At 43.5% G+C, this 19,249-nt stretch overlaps 2 protein-coding genes across 2 annotated transcripts in view; both read left to right on the plus strand.

Annotated features, from left to right (window-relative positions):
• The window catches only part of LOC110674749 (solute carrier family 35 member E1 homolog), a 42,016-nt gene extending 35,517 nt beyond the window's left edge, over positions 1–6,499 (plus strand). Inside the window, exons 2-4 of the mRNA XM_021839003.1 lie at positions 4,984–5,318; positions 5,380–5,619; positions 5,690–6,499. Coding sequence (XP_021694695.1) covers positions 4,984–5,318; positions 5,380–5,619; positions 5,690–5,998 — 884 coding nt within the window. The 3' untranslated portion in view covers positions 5,999–6,499. The remainder of the gene's footprint in view (positions 1–4,983; positions 5,319–5,379; positions 5,620–5,689) is intronic.
• A 7,681-nt stretch (positions 6,500–14,180) lies between these two features.
• Positions 14,181–19,030, plus strand: LOC5574647 (von Willebrand factor A domain-containing protein 8). Its single transcript, XM_001661521.2, has 5 exons — positions 14,181–14,638; positions 14,696–15,123; positions 15,183–15,347; positions 15,410–18,690; positions 18,754–19,030. The coding sequence occupies exons 1-5, from the start codon at positions 14,440–14,442 to the stop codon at positions 18,854–18,856; spliced, it is 4,176 nt and encodes a 1,391-aa protein (XP_001661571.1). The 5' UTR covers positions 14,181–14,439; the 3' UTR covers positions 18,857–19,030.
• Positions 19,031–19,249: the final 219 nt, after the last annotated feature.

The following is a 19,249-nucleotide window of genomic DNA, read 5'->3' on the forward strand; positions in this document are numbered from 1 at the left end:
CTTGCGCCACTCCTAAATCTCAATATTTTTGGCTCAAACTTTGAGGTTTCTCTCCTAATGTTATTTAAATTCAACGTCAAAATTCAAGTAGGCTTGGATTTTTTCGTTCTTCAAGGACGCAAATGTTTCAAATTTGGTAAATCAGAAACATTTGGTGATTTTCATTATCACTGCGACGGTATATCGACATTTTCATATAATCGCATTACGTGGATTTATCTTGCAGAGCACAATATTGTCTGCGCGTTACTGACGCCGCTGGATGTGGATTTAAAATGAGCGCCGCGATATTGTCGGCGTGGTGAAAAGTTAGAAATATTTCCTCGCCGAAAATGGGTTTTTCTCAGATCTTATGCGAGTTACCTAACTTCGGAAGTGATGCCTGCGATTCACATCTGGATGCGTTCGAATGCGCCCTACTTCCGAAGTAGGGTATCTTGCATAGATTCTGAGAAAGGGTGTCCGGCCATTTGGCCGAACGCCGGTTGGCCGAATGCCGTTTGGAAGAACGCCATTTGGCCGAATGCCGTTTGGCCGAATAACAAACAAAAATATCTCTTTTTTTTAACACTGATGTGTAGCATTATCATAAGTGTGGCCCAATAATTGATCAACTAATTAATTTGTTGATCTTTACGATGAGGCGGGATATCATGTTTGTCGATATATAAGTGCTCCAAGAGCATAATCAATACGATCCGTTCATTCCGGACGAAGTTGTGAGCTCGCGTCAAGACTCTAAGCTGTAGATTACCAACGGCGTGCTAGGGTTTGAATTTTTTTTATATTTTCATCAGAATTTTTTCCTTCTTTCAAACATAGGCTTTTCTTTCGATTCGTACTGGTTTAATTATTATTGGAAATAATTTAGCTTTTATTTTCAAAGGGAATTTTACCTTCTTTAAATCATCGGTAATTCTTTGTAGTTATACTGATATAACAGTTATTTGCGTTACACTTACTAAAAATTTATAAGGGATTTTGATCATATGCTGTTCTTTCATATTTGAATATTTTTCATAGTTATTGGAATTCAGTCTAAGTAAAGAGTTTTATTAAAACATATAATCTTTAACACAAAGGATGATGTGATGTCATTCTCCACCAAGATTATTATTACAAAGTGTTAACTGAACTCTGCACCGTTGATTGCGTATATCAGTAAACCGGACGAGTCGGAAAATACTTGCATCAAATAAACTCACTGTTTTTAATTAATTTACTAAGTACGATCAGAATGATTGAAGCAAACTGATGCTACAGAAGGACGAATAAGTAAACCGTTTTAGTAACTGTCAAAAGCTGACTGACTACAAATGGAATGCGAAAACCTATGCTGGCAGCTATTTCCGCTAGCATAGAAGTGAAAAATTGCTTACATCTAGGATGTTCCTCCAAACTGTTCTTTGAAATTCAGCTTTGAACGTAATTACAAAATGCATGGTAATTGTAGCTCATTATTTTTTTTTTTTTCAAATTCGGCCAAACGGCGTTTGGTCAAATGGCATTCTGCCAAATGACCCTTTCGGCTAAATGACGTTCGGCCAAACGGCATTCGGCCAAACGGCGTTCGGCCAAATGACCCGGAACCATGAGAAAGATCCAACTTCGGCGAAATGCATTTTCTAACAACTTACAATATTATCCTTTTTACCCGCTCCTGATCCACACCATCCGTCCCCATTCAAACAACACTCATGACACAGACAAACAGACGTAACACTTAGAACAAATCTCGATCACAATCATAGTCACGAGGACATGTGCGCCCAATGCTAAAATTATTGTATTTGGCCGACGGGCCAACAGATGGCGGTAGTGTCCAAACGTCAAACGCGAACAAAAACGATACGAGCGCTGCGGGTGGCGGATTGACCACCTACCATATTTTTGAATCGACCGTTAAAAAGGTGGTCGATGGACAATGATGAGAGTGTGACGTCTGTTTGTCTGTGCTCATGACTTATGTCGTTCAAGGGTGGAGGGCGGCTGTCAAATGGGAGTATAATTGAAAAACCACCAACCTAAGTCCAGAACCAATTTTAAGGTTCAACGCAGAAAAGGGAAAATCATTATTCGCAAAATTGCAGTCAATCGATGCGCTTGAAAAATATTGTTTGAAAGCAGTTATTTGCTACGTGCAATAATCAGCAAAATTCCTAAAATGGATGTTTTCGAGAAAATTTATTACGCTTTTACCATTGTTTGATCGTAATATTGTATGGATGTTTACATTTTAGAACCAGCGACACGTTGGGATAGCAATAGAGAGCCGCCAGTATCTCCCTTGATGTCGTTAGTTTTTAATAAATCATCGAAAAAAGCTTGAAAAAGGCCTTTTTAAATTGTCACTTTTGAGGTTTCATAGATAATCTCGCTTATTGAAAAGCTCTAGGGCGGCGTCCACAAATTACGTAACGCTCTAGGGGGAGGGGGGGAGTAGGCTCAAGCGTTACGGCTCATACAAAAATTTGAAATTTTTCATACAAAAAGCGTTACGGACGGGGGGGAGGGGGTCCAGAAATTGCCAATTTTGGCGTTACGTAATAAATGGACGCTGCCTAGAAAACTTGAGAGGAACACAATTATCTTGATTTGTTCTTATTGCAAATCAATTCTACACGCAGCGAGCAGGACTATCGAAATTCATACATTTTTCCTTAAGAAAGATGGAACGATTATTGCAATACGAACGCTTTATGTATCGTTTTAGCATCACCCCACATCAAGACGTCGATAGATGAGAAGTGTGCGCACGAGCCTATCGATTGCAAGGTCCTTGGTTCGATTCCAGGTTGCCGCGAAAACTATTTTTGTTTTCAAATGTCGGTTCCATAACGTAAATTTATGAGTTTCAATCCGATTTCTTGTGGCGAACTTTCATAAGGGGTTCCTATGTTTATCGATAGTTCATTTTCCTGAGTATAGTTTGTTTGGCCCAACCCCCCCGCGAAGTGACAGATAACGCAATTTTCATGTACCTACTTTCAACGTAAACAATGGGGCCATCCACCGCTGCCGGCACGATTTTTCACTATGGCAGATCGGGATTTTGTTTCGTTGTTGACGGAAGCAAAACAACGAATGGAATGATATTGAATAAGGGCGAGTCCGATGTTCTCTTCTTGCAACGAAAATAAATTTATTAAAATCATCAAGTTTTAGAACCAAATGAACCAAACAGCGCATCAATTCGTTCGGTAAGGATTGAATGGCTTATTGGTATTATGTTTTTCGGGAAATAATTTCATGAGGAGTATTGTTCTATAAAGTGATGATAAGAGGTTAATTGTTTATGACGAACATCTTTCATGGCTTGACGGAGTAAAATTATCGGGCGCAATTAGATGATTAGTTTTTTTCTTGGTTCTGCGTTATACTTACAAAACAGCCAATCTGATTTTGTGAATACTCTTGATGCGCTAAAAAAGGTGTGGTACACAAATTATGTCACGCTAAATTGGGACTTTAACGACCACTTGTCACAATTTATGCACCTCACCTTGTGAGGCTTATCACGCTATGTCTGACCCCTCTCCCCTCTGGAGCGTGTCGTAATTTGTGCATGACTTGTATTGTATAAAAATCTCGAGAACTTATTCAAACAGACAAGTTATAAAAGTGAACAAACCTATTCTAACGATCCTACGTGTTTCTCAGTCGACTCGATTTTTCACTTTTAGATCGTTGAATTCCAGGATTCATAGCATAACACAACGATACCGTTCCGTTATATGGAAATACAAAGTGATTTAACCACGAGTCGATTCTACACTAGTACAAAAACGTCTTGAGTACTTAATTGAATGAAACGGTGTATCATTTTGCCCATTTATTTCTTGTGGAAAATAATAAAAACTACCTAGTTTTTGAACGCAATTTGATTGCATGCAAAATTTTGAAGGGATGTATATTGTATTATTTTATATATCGAAAATAAAGCTCAAAAATCGTATTTTTGATTTTTTTTTTTTATTTTTTTATATGTTAAAGTAGACAAAAAATGGAGTCTTTTGCACAGTGGGTCAGGATGGAGAAATCATGGACAAAAAAGTTATGATTTTTTTTTAAAAAAAGGTGAATTTGTTGAAAATGGTCATAATAAACTTTTCAAATGTTTCGGTAGCAATTAGCAAAATTTTCTCATATACCTTTTTTGTTGAAAATTTTGCGTACTTTCATAAAATCGGGTCGAAAAGCATTCAAAAAGTTTATTTAGACCATATTGAAAAATCAACCTTTTTTAAAAAAACCATAACTTTTTTGTCCATGATTTCTCCATCTTGACCCACTGTGCAAAAGACTTCATTTTTTGTCTACTTTAACATATAAAAAAATAAAAAAAATCAAAAATACGATTTTTGAGAAAATTGATTTTTAAGCTTTATTTTCGATTTATAAAAAAATACAACATTTTTTTTACAGTGTATATTTTTTTCCAGATAGTCCCAACAATAACCTAAAACTTTGTGGAAGGCACCAAACTGATCGGACGAACCGTTTCTAAGTTATAATTTTTTGAAAATTATTAAGGATTTTTTTTCTTAGGCCCTTCTCGAAAGTAAGGCTAGAGTCAAAATGGCGAGCCGATGATGCAAAAAGGCATTTTTGGGCATAAAGAAAGCATGTGCAAAATTTCATCCAAATCAAAAAATATAAAAATGAAATTTGGGAAAAAAGTCGTCATTTTCTGAGGAACCGCTCAGCTGTTGTGTTGTTCTATTCGGCAGCTCACGAATGACGATAATTTCGTAAGCATTTATTTCATTTAATAATAAAACCCATGTTATATAATATTTTTGGTAGAGGATGTGATTTATATGGAAGATTATAGTTCAAGGAACATGTTGAGTACATTGCAGGCAACCCTTGTTCCGTAGATAAATCCTAAGAAGGACGGTAAGTTAGTGTTGCCGAAAATACCCTCAGGGTGCCGAAGCCATCATTTACCCTACTTATTATATGCATTTCTCTCTCTTACAGTGAAAGCCACCATGCCGCTATTCACCGTAATCCTGTCGCGGATCATCCTCCGGGAGCGGCAAACCAAGGCCGTCTACCTGAGCTTGGTGCCGATCATCGTCGGCGTCGGAATAGCCACCCTGACGGAGCTTTCATTCGACATGGTCGGATTAATAAGCGCATTATTGGCCACCATGGGCTTCTCGCTGCAGAACATCTTCTCCAAGAAGGTCCTGAAGGAGACGGGCGTCCACCATCTGCGGCTGTTGCACATTCTGGGCCGATTGGCACTGTTCATGTTCCTACCGGTGTGGATCTACTTCGATCTGTTCAGCGTGATGAAGCATCCGGCCATCGTGAGTATTGTTCGATCTTATCAATTGAAGAGATATGTTCTGAATCTTGATTGCTTCGCAGACAACTGGCGATTACCGGGTAATCGCACTGCTGTTCACCGACGGCGTCCTCAACTGGCTGCAGAACATACTGGCGTTCAGCGTGCTGTCGATTGTGACTCCGCTGACGTACGCCGTGGCCAGCGCCAGCAAGCGTATCTTCGTGATAGCGATCTCGCTGTTCATCCTGGGCAATCCGGTGACCTGGGTCAACATCTTTGGAATGCTGGTGGCCATCATGGGCGTTCTGTGCTACAATAGGGTAAGATCGTGCTTGACGTTCGATTCATGATGAACTCCACTCACCTTCGACTATTGTTCCGTTTGCGCAGGCCAAGTACTTCTCGCGACATCAGCAACCGAAGGAGACGATCCTGCCGTACACCAACAACAACATCAAGTACCAAACGTTGGAGGACACGACGCTGCTCAACGGCAAGAACGGCTTCGTCAGCAATGGGATGGCGAACGGCGGTACGGCGAGCTACTTCCAGAATGGGGGACCGCCGGCGCATCACGCAAGCGGTGCGAACAATAGCAGTAGCAGTAGTGGTACCAATAGCAATCTTCTGCTGAGCAATAGCAACGGAGTGCATCTGACGACGGTGAACGGCTCGCCGAACAAGTTGCTCTTCGTGTAACCGACCGTGTACACTAGGGCAAGCAATCCGAGTTTAGGTAGACCTGTTTAGTTATTTCCTCGTTTGACTATTTATCCTTGTACAGTTGACAAAGTTACTAGTGCTCTTATAATAATTAGTTGACAGTTGACGAAGAATGATCTTATCGCATAGCGACGACCGTGACCGCTCTAGCGCGAATAGGAAGGGCAGATGGAGACGCTACGGAGAAGAGAAGTTAATTTATTTGTTTCGCTCGTATTATACGTTTAAGCATAGGGTCCTCTCGTAGAGAATGTATTTTTTGTGCAATCGTTTGTATTGAATCGAACCGATGATGATGAAAAGAAAACCGACACGCAACGCATAGTATTCGTGGCCGGTGGTGTTTATTAGAAGAAATGGCAAGGACCGACAACACTACCGATTGTGAAACAGATTGAACGATATTTAGGCATATGATTGCAAGAAAAAATATTAACAAATAAAGGCTATTTTATATATGATTATCAATGAATCGGATCGAGCGTGTGTTTGTATTGTCAAAGATGTGAAACTCCCTCCAAACCTTAACGAATCTATGTTGAGGAAAACTTAGAAAAAGAATATAGAGACAAGCTCTTTTATAAGCAATAACTAAGGCTATTTGTACCTTCCTATTGTAAGATTCTGTTGATGCTAAATAATTGTTGGAACAGTGAGTAGAATTCTTTTTGTGAAATCATTTAGAAATTCAGACAATCATCCCATGAAAATTCAGACGAACTTTCCTAAAAAAATCAGACGAAATTTCCTTGATAAAATTCATACAAACTTCCCTTGAAAATTCAGTTAGATTTTCCTTGGATGTTCAGACGAATTTCCAGGGGAAAGTCCTATGAATTTCCAGGGCAAAGTCCTTTAAAGTTCCAGGGGAAATTCCTTTGAACTTCCAAGGAAAAATCCTTTGAACTTCCAGGGTAAATTCCTTTAAATTTCCAGGGCAAATTCCTTTGAATTTCCAGGGGAAATTCCTTTGAATTTCTGGGGGAAATTCCTTTGAATTTCCAGAGGAAATTCCTTTGAATTTCCAGGGGAAATTTCCTTGAATTTCCAGGGCAAATTCCCTTGAATTTCCAGGGCAAATTCCCTTGAATTTCCAGGGCAAATTCCCTTGAATTTCCAGGGCAAATTCCCTTGAATTTCCAGGGCAAATTTCCTTGAATTTCCAGGGGAAATTCTTTTGAACTTCCAGGGGAAATTCCTTTGAATTTCCAAGGGGAAATTCCTTTGAATTTCCAAGGGGAAATTCCTTTGAATTTCCAAGGGGAAATTCCTTTGAATTTCCAAGGGGAAATTCCTTTAAATTTCCAAGGGGAATTCCTTTGAATTTCCAAGGGGAAATTCCTTCGAATTTCCAAGGGGAAAATCCTTTAAATTTCCCAGGGGAAATTTCTTCGAAATTCCAAGGGGAAATTCCTTCGAATTTCCAAGGGGAAATTCCTTCGAATTTCCAAGGGGAAATTCCTTCGAATTTCCAAGGGGAAATTCCTTTGAACTTCCAAGGAAAAATCCTTTGAACTTCCAGGGTACATTCCTTTGAATTTCCAGGGCAAATTCCTTTGAATTTCCAGGGCAAATTCCTTTGAATTTCCAGGGGAAATTCCTTTGAATTTCCGGGGGAAATTCCTTTGAATTTCTGGGGGAAATTCCTTTGAATTTCCAGAGGAAATTCCTTTGAATTTCCAGGGCAAATTCCCTTGAATTTCCAGGGCAAATTCCCTTGAATTTCCAGGGGAAATTCTTTTGAACTTCCAGGGGAAATTCCTTTGAATTTCCAAGGGGAAATTCCTTCGAATTTCCAAGGGGAAATTCCTTTCAACTTCCAAGGAAAAATCCTTTGAACTTCCAGGGTACATTCCTTTGAATTTCCAGGGCAAATTCCTTTGAATTTCCAGGGGAAATTCCTTTGAATTTCCGGGGGAAATTCCTTTGAATTTCTGGGGGAAATTCCTTTGAATTTCCAGAGGAAATTCCTTTGAATTTCCAGGGGAAATTTCCTTGAATTTCCAGGGCAAATTCCCTTGAATTTCCAGGGCAAATTCCCTTGAATTTCCAGGGCAAATTCCCTTGAATTTCCAGGGCAAATTCCCTTGAATTTCCAGGGGAAATTCTTTTGAACTTCCAGGGGAAATTCCTTTGAATTTCCAAGGGGAAATTCCTTTGAATTTCCAAGGGGAAATTCCTTTGAATTTCCAAGGGGAAATTCCTTTGAATTTCCAAGGGGAAATTCCTTTAAATTTCCAAGGGGAATTCCTTTGAATTTCCAAGGGGAAATTCCTTCGAATTTCCAAGGGGAAATTCCTTTAAATTTCCCAGGGGAAATTTCTTCGAATTTCCAAGGGGAAATTCCTTTGAATTTCCAAGGGGAAATTCCTTTGAATTTGCAAGCGGAAATTTCTGTTCAATTTCCAAGGGGAATTTCCTTTCATTTTGCAAGGGGAAATTCCTTTCAATTTGCAAGAAGAAATTCTTTTGAAATTTCCAAAGGGAAATTCCTTTGAATTTCCACGGGAAATTCCTTTGAATTTTCACGGGAAATTTCTTTGAATTTCCACGGGAAATTCCATTGAATTTTCAAGGAGAAATTCCTTTGAATTTCCAAGGGGAAATTCCATTGAATTTCCAAGGGGAAATTTCTTCGAATTTCCAAGGGGAAATTCCTTTGAATTTCCAGGGAAAAATTCATTTGAATTTGCACGGGGAAATTCCCTTGAATTTGCAAGGAGAAATTCTTTTGAATTTCCAAGGAAAAATTCCTTTGAATTTCCAAGGGGATATTACTTTGAATTTGCAAGGGGAAATTCCTTTCAATTCAAGGGAAATTCCTTCGAATTTCCAAGGGAAATTCTTTCGAATTTCCAAGGGAAATTCTTTCGAATTTCCAAGGGAAATTCTTTCGAATTTCCAAGGGAAATTCTTTCGAATTTCCAAGGGAAATTCCTTCGAATTTCCAAGGGAAATTCCTTCGAATTTCCAAGGGAAATTCCTTCGAATTTCCAAGGGAAATTCCTTCGAATTTCCAAGGGAAATTCCTTCGAATTTCCAAGGGAAATTCCTTCGAATTTCCAAGGGAAATTCCTTCGAATTTCCAAGGGAAATTCCTTCGAATTTCCAAGGGAAATTCCTTCGAATTTCCAAGGGAAATTCCTTCGAATTTCCAAGGGAAATTCCTTCGAATTTCCAAGGGAAATTCCTTCGAATTTCCAAGGGAAATTCCTTCGAATTTCCAAGGGAAATTCCTTCGAATTTCCAAGGGAAATTCCTTCGAATTTCCAAGGGAAATTCCTTCGAATTTCCAAGGGAAATTCCTTCGAATTTCCAAGGGAAATTCCTTCGAATTTCCAAGGGAAATTCCTTCGAATTTCCAAGGGAAATTCCTTCGAATTTCCAAGGGAAATTCCTTCGAATTGCCAAGGGAAATTCCTTCGAATTTCCAAGGAAAATTCCTTCGAATTTCCAAGGAAATTCCTTCGAATTTCCAAGGGAAATTCCTTCGAATTTCCAAGGGAAATTCCTTCGAATTTCCAAGGGAAATTCCTTCGAATTTCCAAGGGAAATTCCTTCGAATTTCCTAGGGAAATTCCTTCGAATTTCCTAGGGAAATTCCTTCGAATTTCCAAGGGAAATTCCTTCGAATTTCCAAGGGAAATTCCTTCGAATTTCCAAGGGAAATTCCTTCGAATTTCCAAGGGAAATTCCTTCGAATTTCCAAGGGAAATTCCTTCCAATTTCCAAGGGAAATTCCTTCCAATTTCCAAGGGAAATTCCTTCCAATTTCCAAGGGAAATTCCTTCCAATTTCCAAGGGAAATTCCTTCCAATTTTCGAAGGAATTTCCCTTGGAAATTCGAAGGGAAATTCCTTAGAATTTCCCCTGGAAATTCCTTAGAATTTCCCCTGGAAATTCCTTAGAATTTCCCCTGGAAATTCCTTAGAATTTCCCCTGGAAATTCCTTAGAATTTCCCCTGGAAATTCCTTAGAATTTCCCCTGGAAATTCCTTAGAATTTCCCCTGGAAATTCAGGAGAATTTCCCCTGGAAATTCAGGAGAATTTCCCTTGGAAATTCAGGAGAATTTCCCTTGGAAATTCAGGAGAATTTCCCTTGGAAATTCAGGAGAATTTCCCTTGGAAATTCAGGAGAATTTCCCTTGGAAATTCAGAAGAATTTCCCCTGGAAATTCAGAAGAATTTCCCCTGGAAATTCAGGAGAATTTCCCCTGGAAATTCAGGAGAATTTCCCCTGGAAATTCAGGAGAATTTCCCCTGGAAATTCAGGAGAATTTCCCCAGGAAATTCAGGAGAATTTCCCCTGGAAATTCAGGAGAATTTCCCCTGGAAATTCAGGAGAATTTCCCCTGGAAATTCAGGAGAATTTCCCCTGGAAATTCAGGAGAATTTCCCCTGGAAATTCAGGAGAATTTCCCCTGGAAATTCAGGAGAATTTCCCCTGGAAATTCAGGAGAATTTCCCCTGGAAATTCAGGAGAATTTCCCCTGGAAATTCAGGAGAATTTCCCCAGGAAATTCAGGAGAATTTCCCCTGGAAATTCAGGAGAATTTCCCCTGGAAATTCAGGAGAATTTCCCCTGGAAATTCAGGAGGATTTCCCCTGCAACTTCAGGAGAATTTCCCCAGGGAATTCAGGAGAATTTCCCCAGAAAATTCATGAGAATTTTTCCTGGAAATTCAGGAGAATTTCCCCTGTAAATTCAGAAGAATTTCCCCTGTAAATTCAGGAGAATTTCCCCTGGAAATTCAGGAGAATTTCCCCTGGAAATTCAGGAGAATTTCCCCTGGAAATTCAGGAGAATTTCCCCTGGAAATTCAGGAGAATTTCCCCTGGAAATTCAGGAGAATTTCCCCTGGAAATTCAGGAGAATTTCCCCTGGAAATTCAGGAGAATTTCCCCTGGAAATTCAGGAGAATTTCCCCTGGAAATTCAGGAGAATTTCCCCTGGAAATTCAGGAGAATTTCCCCTGGAAATTCAGGAGAATTTCCCCTGGAAATTCAGGAGAATTTCCCCAGGAAATTCAGGAGAATTTCCCCTGGAAATTCAGGAGAATTTCCCCTGGAAATTCAGGAGAATTTCCCCTGGAAATTCAGGAGAATTTTCCCCTGGAAATTCAGGAGAATTTTCCCCTGGAAATTCAGGAGAATTTCCCCTGGAAATTCAGGAGAATTTCCCCTGGAAATTCAGGAGCATTTCCCCTGGAAATTCAGGAGAATTTCCCCTGGAAATTCAGGAGAATTTCCCCTGGAAATTCAGGAGAATTTCCCCTGGAAATTCAGGATAATTTTCCCTGCAACTTCAGGAGAATTTCCCCAGAAAATTCATGAGAATTTTTCCTGGAAATTCAGGAGAATTTCCCCTGGAAATTCAGGAGAATTTCCCCTGGAAATTCAGGAGAATTTCCCCTGGAAATTCAGGAGAATTTCCCCTGGAAATTCAGGAGAATTTCCCCTGGAAATTCAGGAGAATTTCCCCTGGAAATTCAGGAGAATTTCCCCTGGAAATTCAGGAGAATTTCCCCTGGAAATTCAGGAGAATTTCCCCTGGAAATTCAGGAGAATTTCCCCTGGAAATTCAGGAGAATTTCCCCTGGAAATTCAGGAGAATTTCCCCTGGAAATTCAGGAGAATTTCACCTGGAATTTTAGGAGAATTTCCCCTGGAAATGTAGGAGAATTTCCCCTAGAAATTCAGGAGAATTTCCCCTGGAAATTCAGGAGAATTTCCCCTGGAAATTCAGGAGAATTTCCCCTAGTAATTCAGGAGAATTTCCCCTAGAAATTCAGAAGAATTTCCCCTGGGAATTCAGGAGAATTTCCCCTGGGAATTTAGGAGAATTTCCCCTGGGAATTCAGGAGAATTTCCCCTGGGAATTCAGGAGAATTTCCCCTGGGAATTCAGGAGAATTTCCCCTGGGAATTCAGGAGAATTTCCCCTGGGAATTTAGGAGAATTTCCCCTGGAAATTCAGGAGAATTTCCCCTGGAAATTCAGGAGAATTTCACCTGGAAATTCATGAGAATTTCACCTGGAAATTTAGGAGAATTTCCCCTGGAAATTCAGGAGAATTTCCCCTGGAAATTCAGGAGAATTTCCCCTGGAAATTCAGGAGAATTTCCCCTGGAAATTCAGGAGAATTTCACCTGGAAATGTAGGAGAATTTCCCCTAGAAATTCAGGAGAATTTCCCCTAGAAATTCAGGAGAATTTCCCCTGGGAATTTAGGAGAATTTCCCCTGGGAATTTAGGAGAATTTCCCCTGGGAATTCAGGAGAATTTCCCCTGGGAATTTAGGAGAATTTCCCCTGGGAATTTAGGAGAATTTCCCCTGGGAATTCAGGAGAATTTCCCCTGGGAATTCAGGAGAATTTCCCCTGGGAATTCAGGAGAATTTCCCCTGGAAATTCAGGAGAATTTCCCCTGGAAATTCAGGAGAATTTCCCCTGGAAATTCAGGAGAATTTCCCCTGGAAATTCAGGAGAATTTCCCCTGGAAATTCAGGAGAATTTCCCCTGGGAATTCAGGAGAATTTCCCCTGGGAATTCAGGAGAATTTCCCCTGGGAATTCAGGAGAATTTCCCCAGGAAATTCAGGAGAATTTCCCCAGGAAATGCAGGAGAATTTCCCCAGGAAATGCAGGAGAATTTCCCCAGGAAATTCAGGAGAATTTCCCCAGGAAATTCAGGAGAATTTCCCCAGGAAATTCAGGAGAATTTCCCCAGGAAATTCAGGAGAATTTCCCCAGGAAATTCAGGAGAATTTTCCCAGGAAATTCAGGAGAATTTCCCCAGGAAATTCAGAAGAATTTCCCCAGGAAATTCAGGAGAATTTCCCCAGGAAATTCAGGAGAATTTCCCCAGGAAATTCAGGAGAATTTCCCCAGGAAATTCAGGAGAATTTCCCCAGGAAATTCAGGAGAATTTCCCCAGGAAATTCAGGAGAATTTCCCCAGGAAATTCAGGAGAATTTCCCCAGGAAATTCAGGAGAATTTCCCCAGGAAATTCAGGAGAATTTCCCCAGGAAATTCAGGAGAATTTCCCCAGGAAATTCAGGAGAATTTCCCCAGGAAATTCAGGAGAATTTCCCCTGGAAATTCAGGAGAATTTCCCCTGGAAATTCAGGAGAATTTCCCCAGGAAATTCAGGAGAATTTCCCCAGGAAATTCAGGAGATTTTCCCCAGGAAATTCAGGAGAATTTCCCCAGGAAATTCAGGAGAATTTCCCCAGGAAATTCAGGAGAATTTCCCCTGGAAATTCAGGAGAATTTCCCCTGGAAATTCAGGAGAATTTCCCCTGGAAATTCCTTCGAATTTCCAAGGGAAATTCCTTCGAATTTCCAAGGGAAATTCCTTCGAATTTCCAAGGGAAATTCCTTTGAATTTCCAAGGGAAATTCCTTTGAATTTCCTAGGGAAATTCCTTTGAATTTCCTAGGGAAATTCCTTTGAATTTCCTAGGGAAATTCCTTTGAATTTCCAAGGGAAATTCCTTTGAATTTCCAAGGGAAATTTCTTTGAATTTCCAAGGGAAATTCCTTTGAATTTCCAAGGGAAATTCCATTGAATTTCCAAGGGAAATTCCATTGAATTTCCAAGGGAAATTCCTTTGAATTTCCAAGGAAAATTCCTTTGAATTTCCAAGGAAAATTCCTTTGAATTTCCAAGGAAAATTCCTTTGAATTTCCAAGGGAAATTCCTTTGAATTTCCAAGGGAAATTCCTTTGAATTTCCAAGGGAAATTCCTTTGAATTTCCAAGGGAGGAGAATTAAGGAGAATTTCCCCTGGAAATTCAGGAGAATTTCCCCAGGAAATTCAGGAGAATTTCCCCAGGAAATTCAGGAGAATTTTCCTTGGAAATTCAGGAGAATTTTCCGTGGAAATTCAGTCTAGTTTCCCCTGGAAATTCAGTCGACTCGAATTTATGTTGATTCCAACGGCAAAAATAATTCTTTAAGGTCTTATTTCATATCTTGTGAGCCACCCTGTGATTCTCCCATTACATTCGTTTGCATCGATGTTTCGAAGTGCTTTAAACATGCTGACACCACTACAAGCTCGTCTCGAACCAAAACAGAACCGACTGATAGGAAGTGTCAAAATCAGCTGTCAGTTTGTTTGGCACACGCAAAAGTCCCAGTCAAAACAAAACCGCAAAATTTGCGTCTTTTCGTCTTACCTTCGCGAAGGGCGAATCTTAAAAATTCCATCAGAATATTGGATTTTCTATACGTAAAGCAGTTGATGATTACGCCCTTTCCGAAGTTCCCACTTCGCAACCACCGTCACTTATCCAGCCGCGGACTTTGACCTCGGCTGCAGAGGAACACAGCGAGTGAGTGGCGAGGTGATTAGCTAACACATCATCTTTCGATCGACGGCGACGGTGCGGATCATCATCAATCGATCGGGAAAATGCTTCCGCGGAACGTCCAAACGGTTCGGCGGCTAAACGTGCTGAAGCGAATCCTCACGAATGGACCATCGAACAACGGAAGCGGAAGTCCAACGGTATGGTTCCGGCATAGTTCCACGGGGGCCACCATTCGGATCGATGACGTCGAGAAGGAGATCCAACCACCGAAGCAGCCGGAACTGGTCCCGAATGGATACGGTGAGTACAGATCAAATCCACGTGATGATCGATCAATAATCGGTTGATCTTTGATAGTGAAAGTCGCTGAAACTGGTGAAGCGCAGCTATCGCAGACTCGGCTACATCACCTCAGGTGGATGCTGCAGAAGGACAACCTGGGTCAGGACATGATCTTGCTGGGCAGGCCCGGCAGTCTACGGAGGAATCTGATCATGCAGTACTCGGAGCTGACCCGGAGGGAGGTCGAGTACATTCTGCTGAACCGCGATACGACCGAGAGTGACCTGAAGCAGCGGCGGGAGATTCTGGACGGTACGGCTACGTATTACAACCAGAGTGCGGTGAGGGCAGCTACCGAAGGCCGGATCCTGGTGATCGAGGGCGTGGAGAAAACGGAGCGGAATGTTCTGCCCATTCTGAACAATCTGCTGGAGAACCGGGAGATGCATCTGGAGGATGGGCGGTTCTTGATTTCCGCCAAGAACTACGATAGTTTGCTGGAGGTGAGTTGATTGGACGGTTCAGGCGGTTGGTTAGTAACTTCAAGTATTCGTCGTCGTAGCGCTTCAACAGAGATCAACTGGACAAGTGGGGCCTGGTGAGAGTTTCCGAAGACTTCCGAGTGATTGCTTTGGGGTTGCCGGTGCCGAAGTATCGAGGATCGCCGCTTGATCCACCTCTCCGATCGCGGTTCCAAGCGCGGGATGTCAGCGATCTGCCTTACCTGGTGAGTTATGATCTTCTGCGTATGATCAGAAGGTGATTTATAATTGACTTTAATTATTTCAGGACATCCTCACCGAGTGCAAGATTTTGTCCGGTGACAAGAGTCCCGAAGTTCTCACGAAACTTACCTCATTCGGATTCAGCGTTCTTTCCTCGGCATCAACGCTGCCGGACTTCCCAATCGACAACCTTCGCTACGCCGGAATGCTGATCAATAACAACCCTCTACTGACCGAGCACAGTCTCCTAAGTCGACTCTACCCATACTCCGTATTTTTGGAGAAGGAAGGAGTTGGTCTTACCAAGTCTCTCATGGATTCGCTGAAGATAACTCCCGATCAAACGGCCTCCACGGAAATTACCAGCGTGGAGCCGCTGGACGAATCCACACTCTCCGTGAACTTGAAGGTCAACGCCAAACCAGTGAGCTTCCCCATTCAACGTGGCAAGTCTGACGTGGAAAACCTGCCCACCACCTACAAGAAGACCTACTACCAGCAAAACCTCCTAGCGGACCTCATCCAATCCATAGCCGTCGGCGACGTCTGCCTGATCGGTCCCAAAGGCTGCGGCAAGTCGATCTTGGCGAACGAACTCTGCCGGCTGCTCAACCAACAAGTGGAAACGATGGTCCTCTACCAGGACATGACGGCCCGAGACCTCATCCAAAAGCGCACAACCAAACTCAACGGGGACACCGTTTGGCAGGACTCGCCTCTACTGCTAGCGGCCTTAAGCGGTCACGTGATAGCTCTCGATGGTATCCATCGACTGCATCACAGCACCCTAGCGATCTTGCACCGGCTGGTTCACGATCGCGAGATGCAGCTGTACGACGGAAGACGCCTGATGCGCCACGACCGGTTCGACCGCCTGCTGCAGACAGGCCTTACGAAAGAAGAACTCAACGCACGGGGAATCCTTCGCATCGATCCGGCATTCCGAATCATTGCCATGGCAGAGCCACATCAAAAGACCGGAACCAACTGGATCACCGCAGAAACCTTGAACCTCTTCTTATTCCACGAAGTACGCGGTCTCAGCAAAGATGAAGAGCTCAACGTGGTCAACTCCCTCTACGGCCCGCTGGACAACACCATGCACCAGATTCTACGCGTGGCGCATTACCTACGATCTTCCGGCGACACTACCATGCAGAATCTAGCTAGCAATCTGTCAACTCGTCAGCTCCTTCGAATAGCCCGTAGACTCCACGAATACGGTGAACACCTTTCGGACCGTTCCGCCTACAGCATTCTCCACAACACATTCCTGTCGAAGTTCATGCCAAATGTGCCAAGAAGCGTGCTGGAGAACGCCCTGCGCTCATGCGAAGTCGCTCCTGGCAAAGAGCACCGCGCCGAGGACATCACCATCTCCACCGATAACGGCACACTCCGCATCGGCAATACCCAAGTCCCGATCTACCAAACCGAAGCCATCAGCAAGGTTCCGGACATCGTGTTCTACAACGTTCCGCAGCACGTCAAACTCATGGAACGCCTGCTGCAGGACTTCACCCTCGGCGAACATCTCCTTCTGGTCGGCAATCAAGGCGTCGGAAAGAACAAGATCGCCGACCGTCTCCTGCAGCTCATGAACCGACCCCGAGAGTACATCCAACTGCACCGCGACACCACCGTGCAATCCCTTACCCTGCAAGCGAGCATCCGCGACGGCAAGATCATTTATGAGGACTCTCCACTGGTCAAGGCCGTCAAAAACGGGCACGTTCTCGTCGTAGACGAAGCCGACAAAGCTCCGATCCACGTCACCTGCATCCTCAAAACCCTAGTCGAAAACGGCGAGATGATGCTATCCGACGGGCGCAAGATCTGTCCACCTCCAAGAGGTACCCCTCCACCCAACGACAAACTGATCTACACCCATCCCGACTTCCGGATGGTAGTGCTTGCCAATCGTCCGGGCTTCCCCTTCCTCGGAAACGACTTCTTCGCGGCGCTCGGCGACCTCTTCTCCTGCCACGCCGTCGACAACCCCTCACCCAACTCGGAAATCTACCTGCTCAAGCAGTACGGCCCGGACGTCCCCGAGGCAACCATCCGTCAACTGGTGGACGCCTTCTCCGAGCTGCGCGACATGGCCGACAGCGGAATTCTCAACTATCCGTACTCCACGCGCGAAGTGGTCAACATCGTCAAGCACCTGCAGAAGTTCCCCACGGACGACATGGCCGAGCTGATCGGAAACGTACTGGACTACGATCGGCACACGCCGGAAACGCTCGATCAGGTCACGAACGTACTGCTCAAGCACGGACTGGCGATCGCTCCGTACGCGAAGAACGAACTGGCTGCACTCCGGAAGCAGAGGGAGATTCAGATGACGATCAAAAGCAAAAGCGGGAAGGACGTCTCCGGACCTAAGCATGGAAAGGTAGACCCGAACAACGATCCCCACGTGGGAGGAAACACCTGGGCCGGAGGCACCGGAGGTCGCGACACGGCCGGTTTGGGTGGAAAAGGAGGTCCCTATCGGTTGGATGCCGGCCACAAGGTGCACCAGCTATCCGATGCAGAAAAAGACGACATCCCAGAGCACGTCAAACTGGCAGCTAGGGAGATGAACCGCAAAGCATTCGAAGAGAAGCTGAACGAGATCCAGATGAGTCATTATGATCACAAGGTGTATATGGAGTTTGCCGGACCGGTGCAGAAGCAAGTACAGCAGCTCCGGGTAATTCTGCAAGCGCTGCAAGCGAAGAGCAAGGAGCGACAATGGCAGAAGCATCAAACCTCCGGGGAGATGGACGATACGAAACTGGTGGAAGGCATTACGGGTGAGAAGAACATCTACAAGAAGCGCGTCGAGCAGGATCCGGAACCGGGACAGCCCCAGGAGAAACCCAAGCGGCTGAAGCTGGTGGTGGACGTATCCGGATCGATGTATCGCTTCAACGGGTACGACGGTCGCTTGGACCGTCAACTGGAAGCGGTCGTAATGGTGATGGAGGCCTTCGACGGCTTCGAAACGAAGATCAAGTACGACATCGTGGGTCACAGCGGCGAAGCCGTGGAGATTCCGTTCATCAACGTGAACAACCCACCGAAGGACGACAAGCGTCGGCTGGAGACGATCAAGATGATGCACGCGCACTCGCAGTTCTGCTGGAGCGGCGATCACACGCTGCCGGCCACTCGCAATGCCGTGGACTCGCTGGCCAAGGAGGACTGCGACGAGGCGATCGTGGTGGTGCTGAGCGATGCCAACCTCTCGCGGTACGGCATTTCGCCGAGGAACCTGAACGATCTGCTGCAGAAGCAGTCGCCGAAGGTGCAGGCGTACGTGATCTTCATCGGCAGCCTGGGCGATGAGGCGCAACTGTGAGTTTCTTCACGTGTAAGGTTGAAATGTAATTTTCATTCTAATGATTGATTCCGTTTTAGAATCGCCGAAAACATGACGACCGGGAAGAGCTTCGTGTGCATGAACCTCGAACAGCTGCCTCAGATCTTGAAACAGATCTTCGCTGCCTCCGTACTACAGTAGAACTAGTCAGGGCTATGATGGATGGTGGTGCTGGATACATTTTGAATGTATTTGTTAAGTTTTTAATTGTTACACAGGGGTAATGTGACCAAGGTTGAATGATGCATTTATTACGATGTATAATAGCTCTTAAGAGGACTGTTGGAATACATATTTTTCAGTAACAAAGCCAAACCTCAGTTCGAATGTTTCGGGTCACAAATTCTAACCCAGGATTACGATTTACGCCTTGTTTTCTTGTACATAGCTTTAATGCAGGTGTTACCGATACACGGATATGGGTTGCATGATTTGTTAAATTCAATAGATGTTCTGAACCATCCAAGATCTTCCATGACGACGAGCGAAATCAAGAACACTAAGAAATATAAGTTCATGGACATTCTGGATTAC

This window comes from Aedes aegypti, chromosome 1 (genome assembly GCF_002204515.2).
Source record: "Aedes aegypti strain LVP_AGWG chromosome 1, AaegL5.0 Primary Assembly, whole genome shotgun sequence".
Taxonomy (NCBI): Eukaryota; Metazoa; Arthropoda; class Insecta; order Diptera; family Culicidae; genus Aedes; species Aedes aegypti.

Excerpts from the sequence above, each read along its gene's own strand:
- LOC5574647 (XM_001661521.2), top strand. The coding sequence starts at position 14,440 with ATGCTTCCGCGGAACGTCCAAACGGTTCGGCGGCTAAACGTGCTGAAG. Across the intron at positions 15,124-15,182 it reads ACTACGATAGTTTGCTGGAG|CGCTTCAACAGAGATCAACT; the intron begins GTGAGTTGATTG and ends TCGTCGTCGTAG. Across the intron at positions 15,348-15,409 it reads TCAGCGATCTGCCTTACCTG|GACATCCTCACCGAGTGCAA; the intron begins GTGAGTTATGAT and ends TAATTATTTCAG.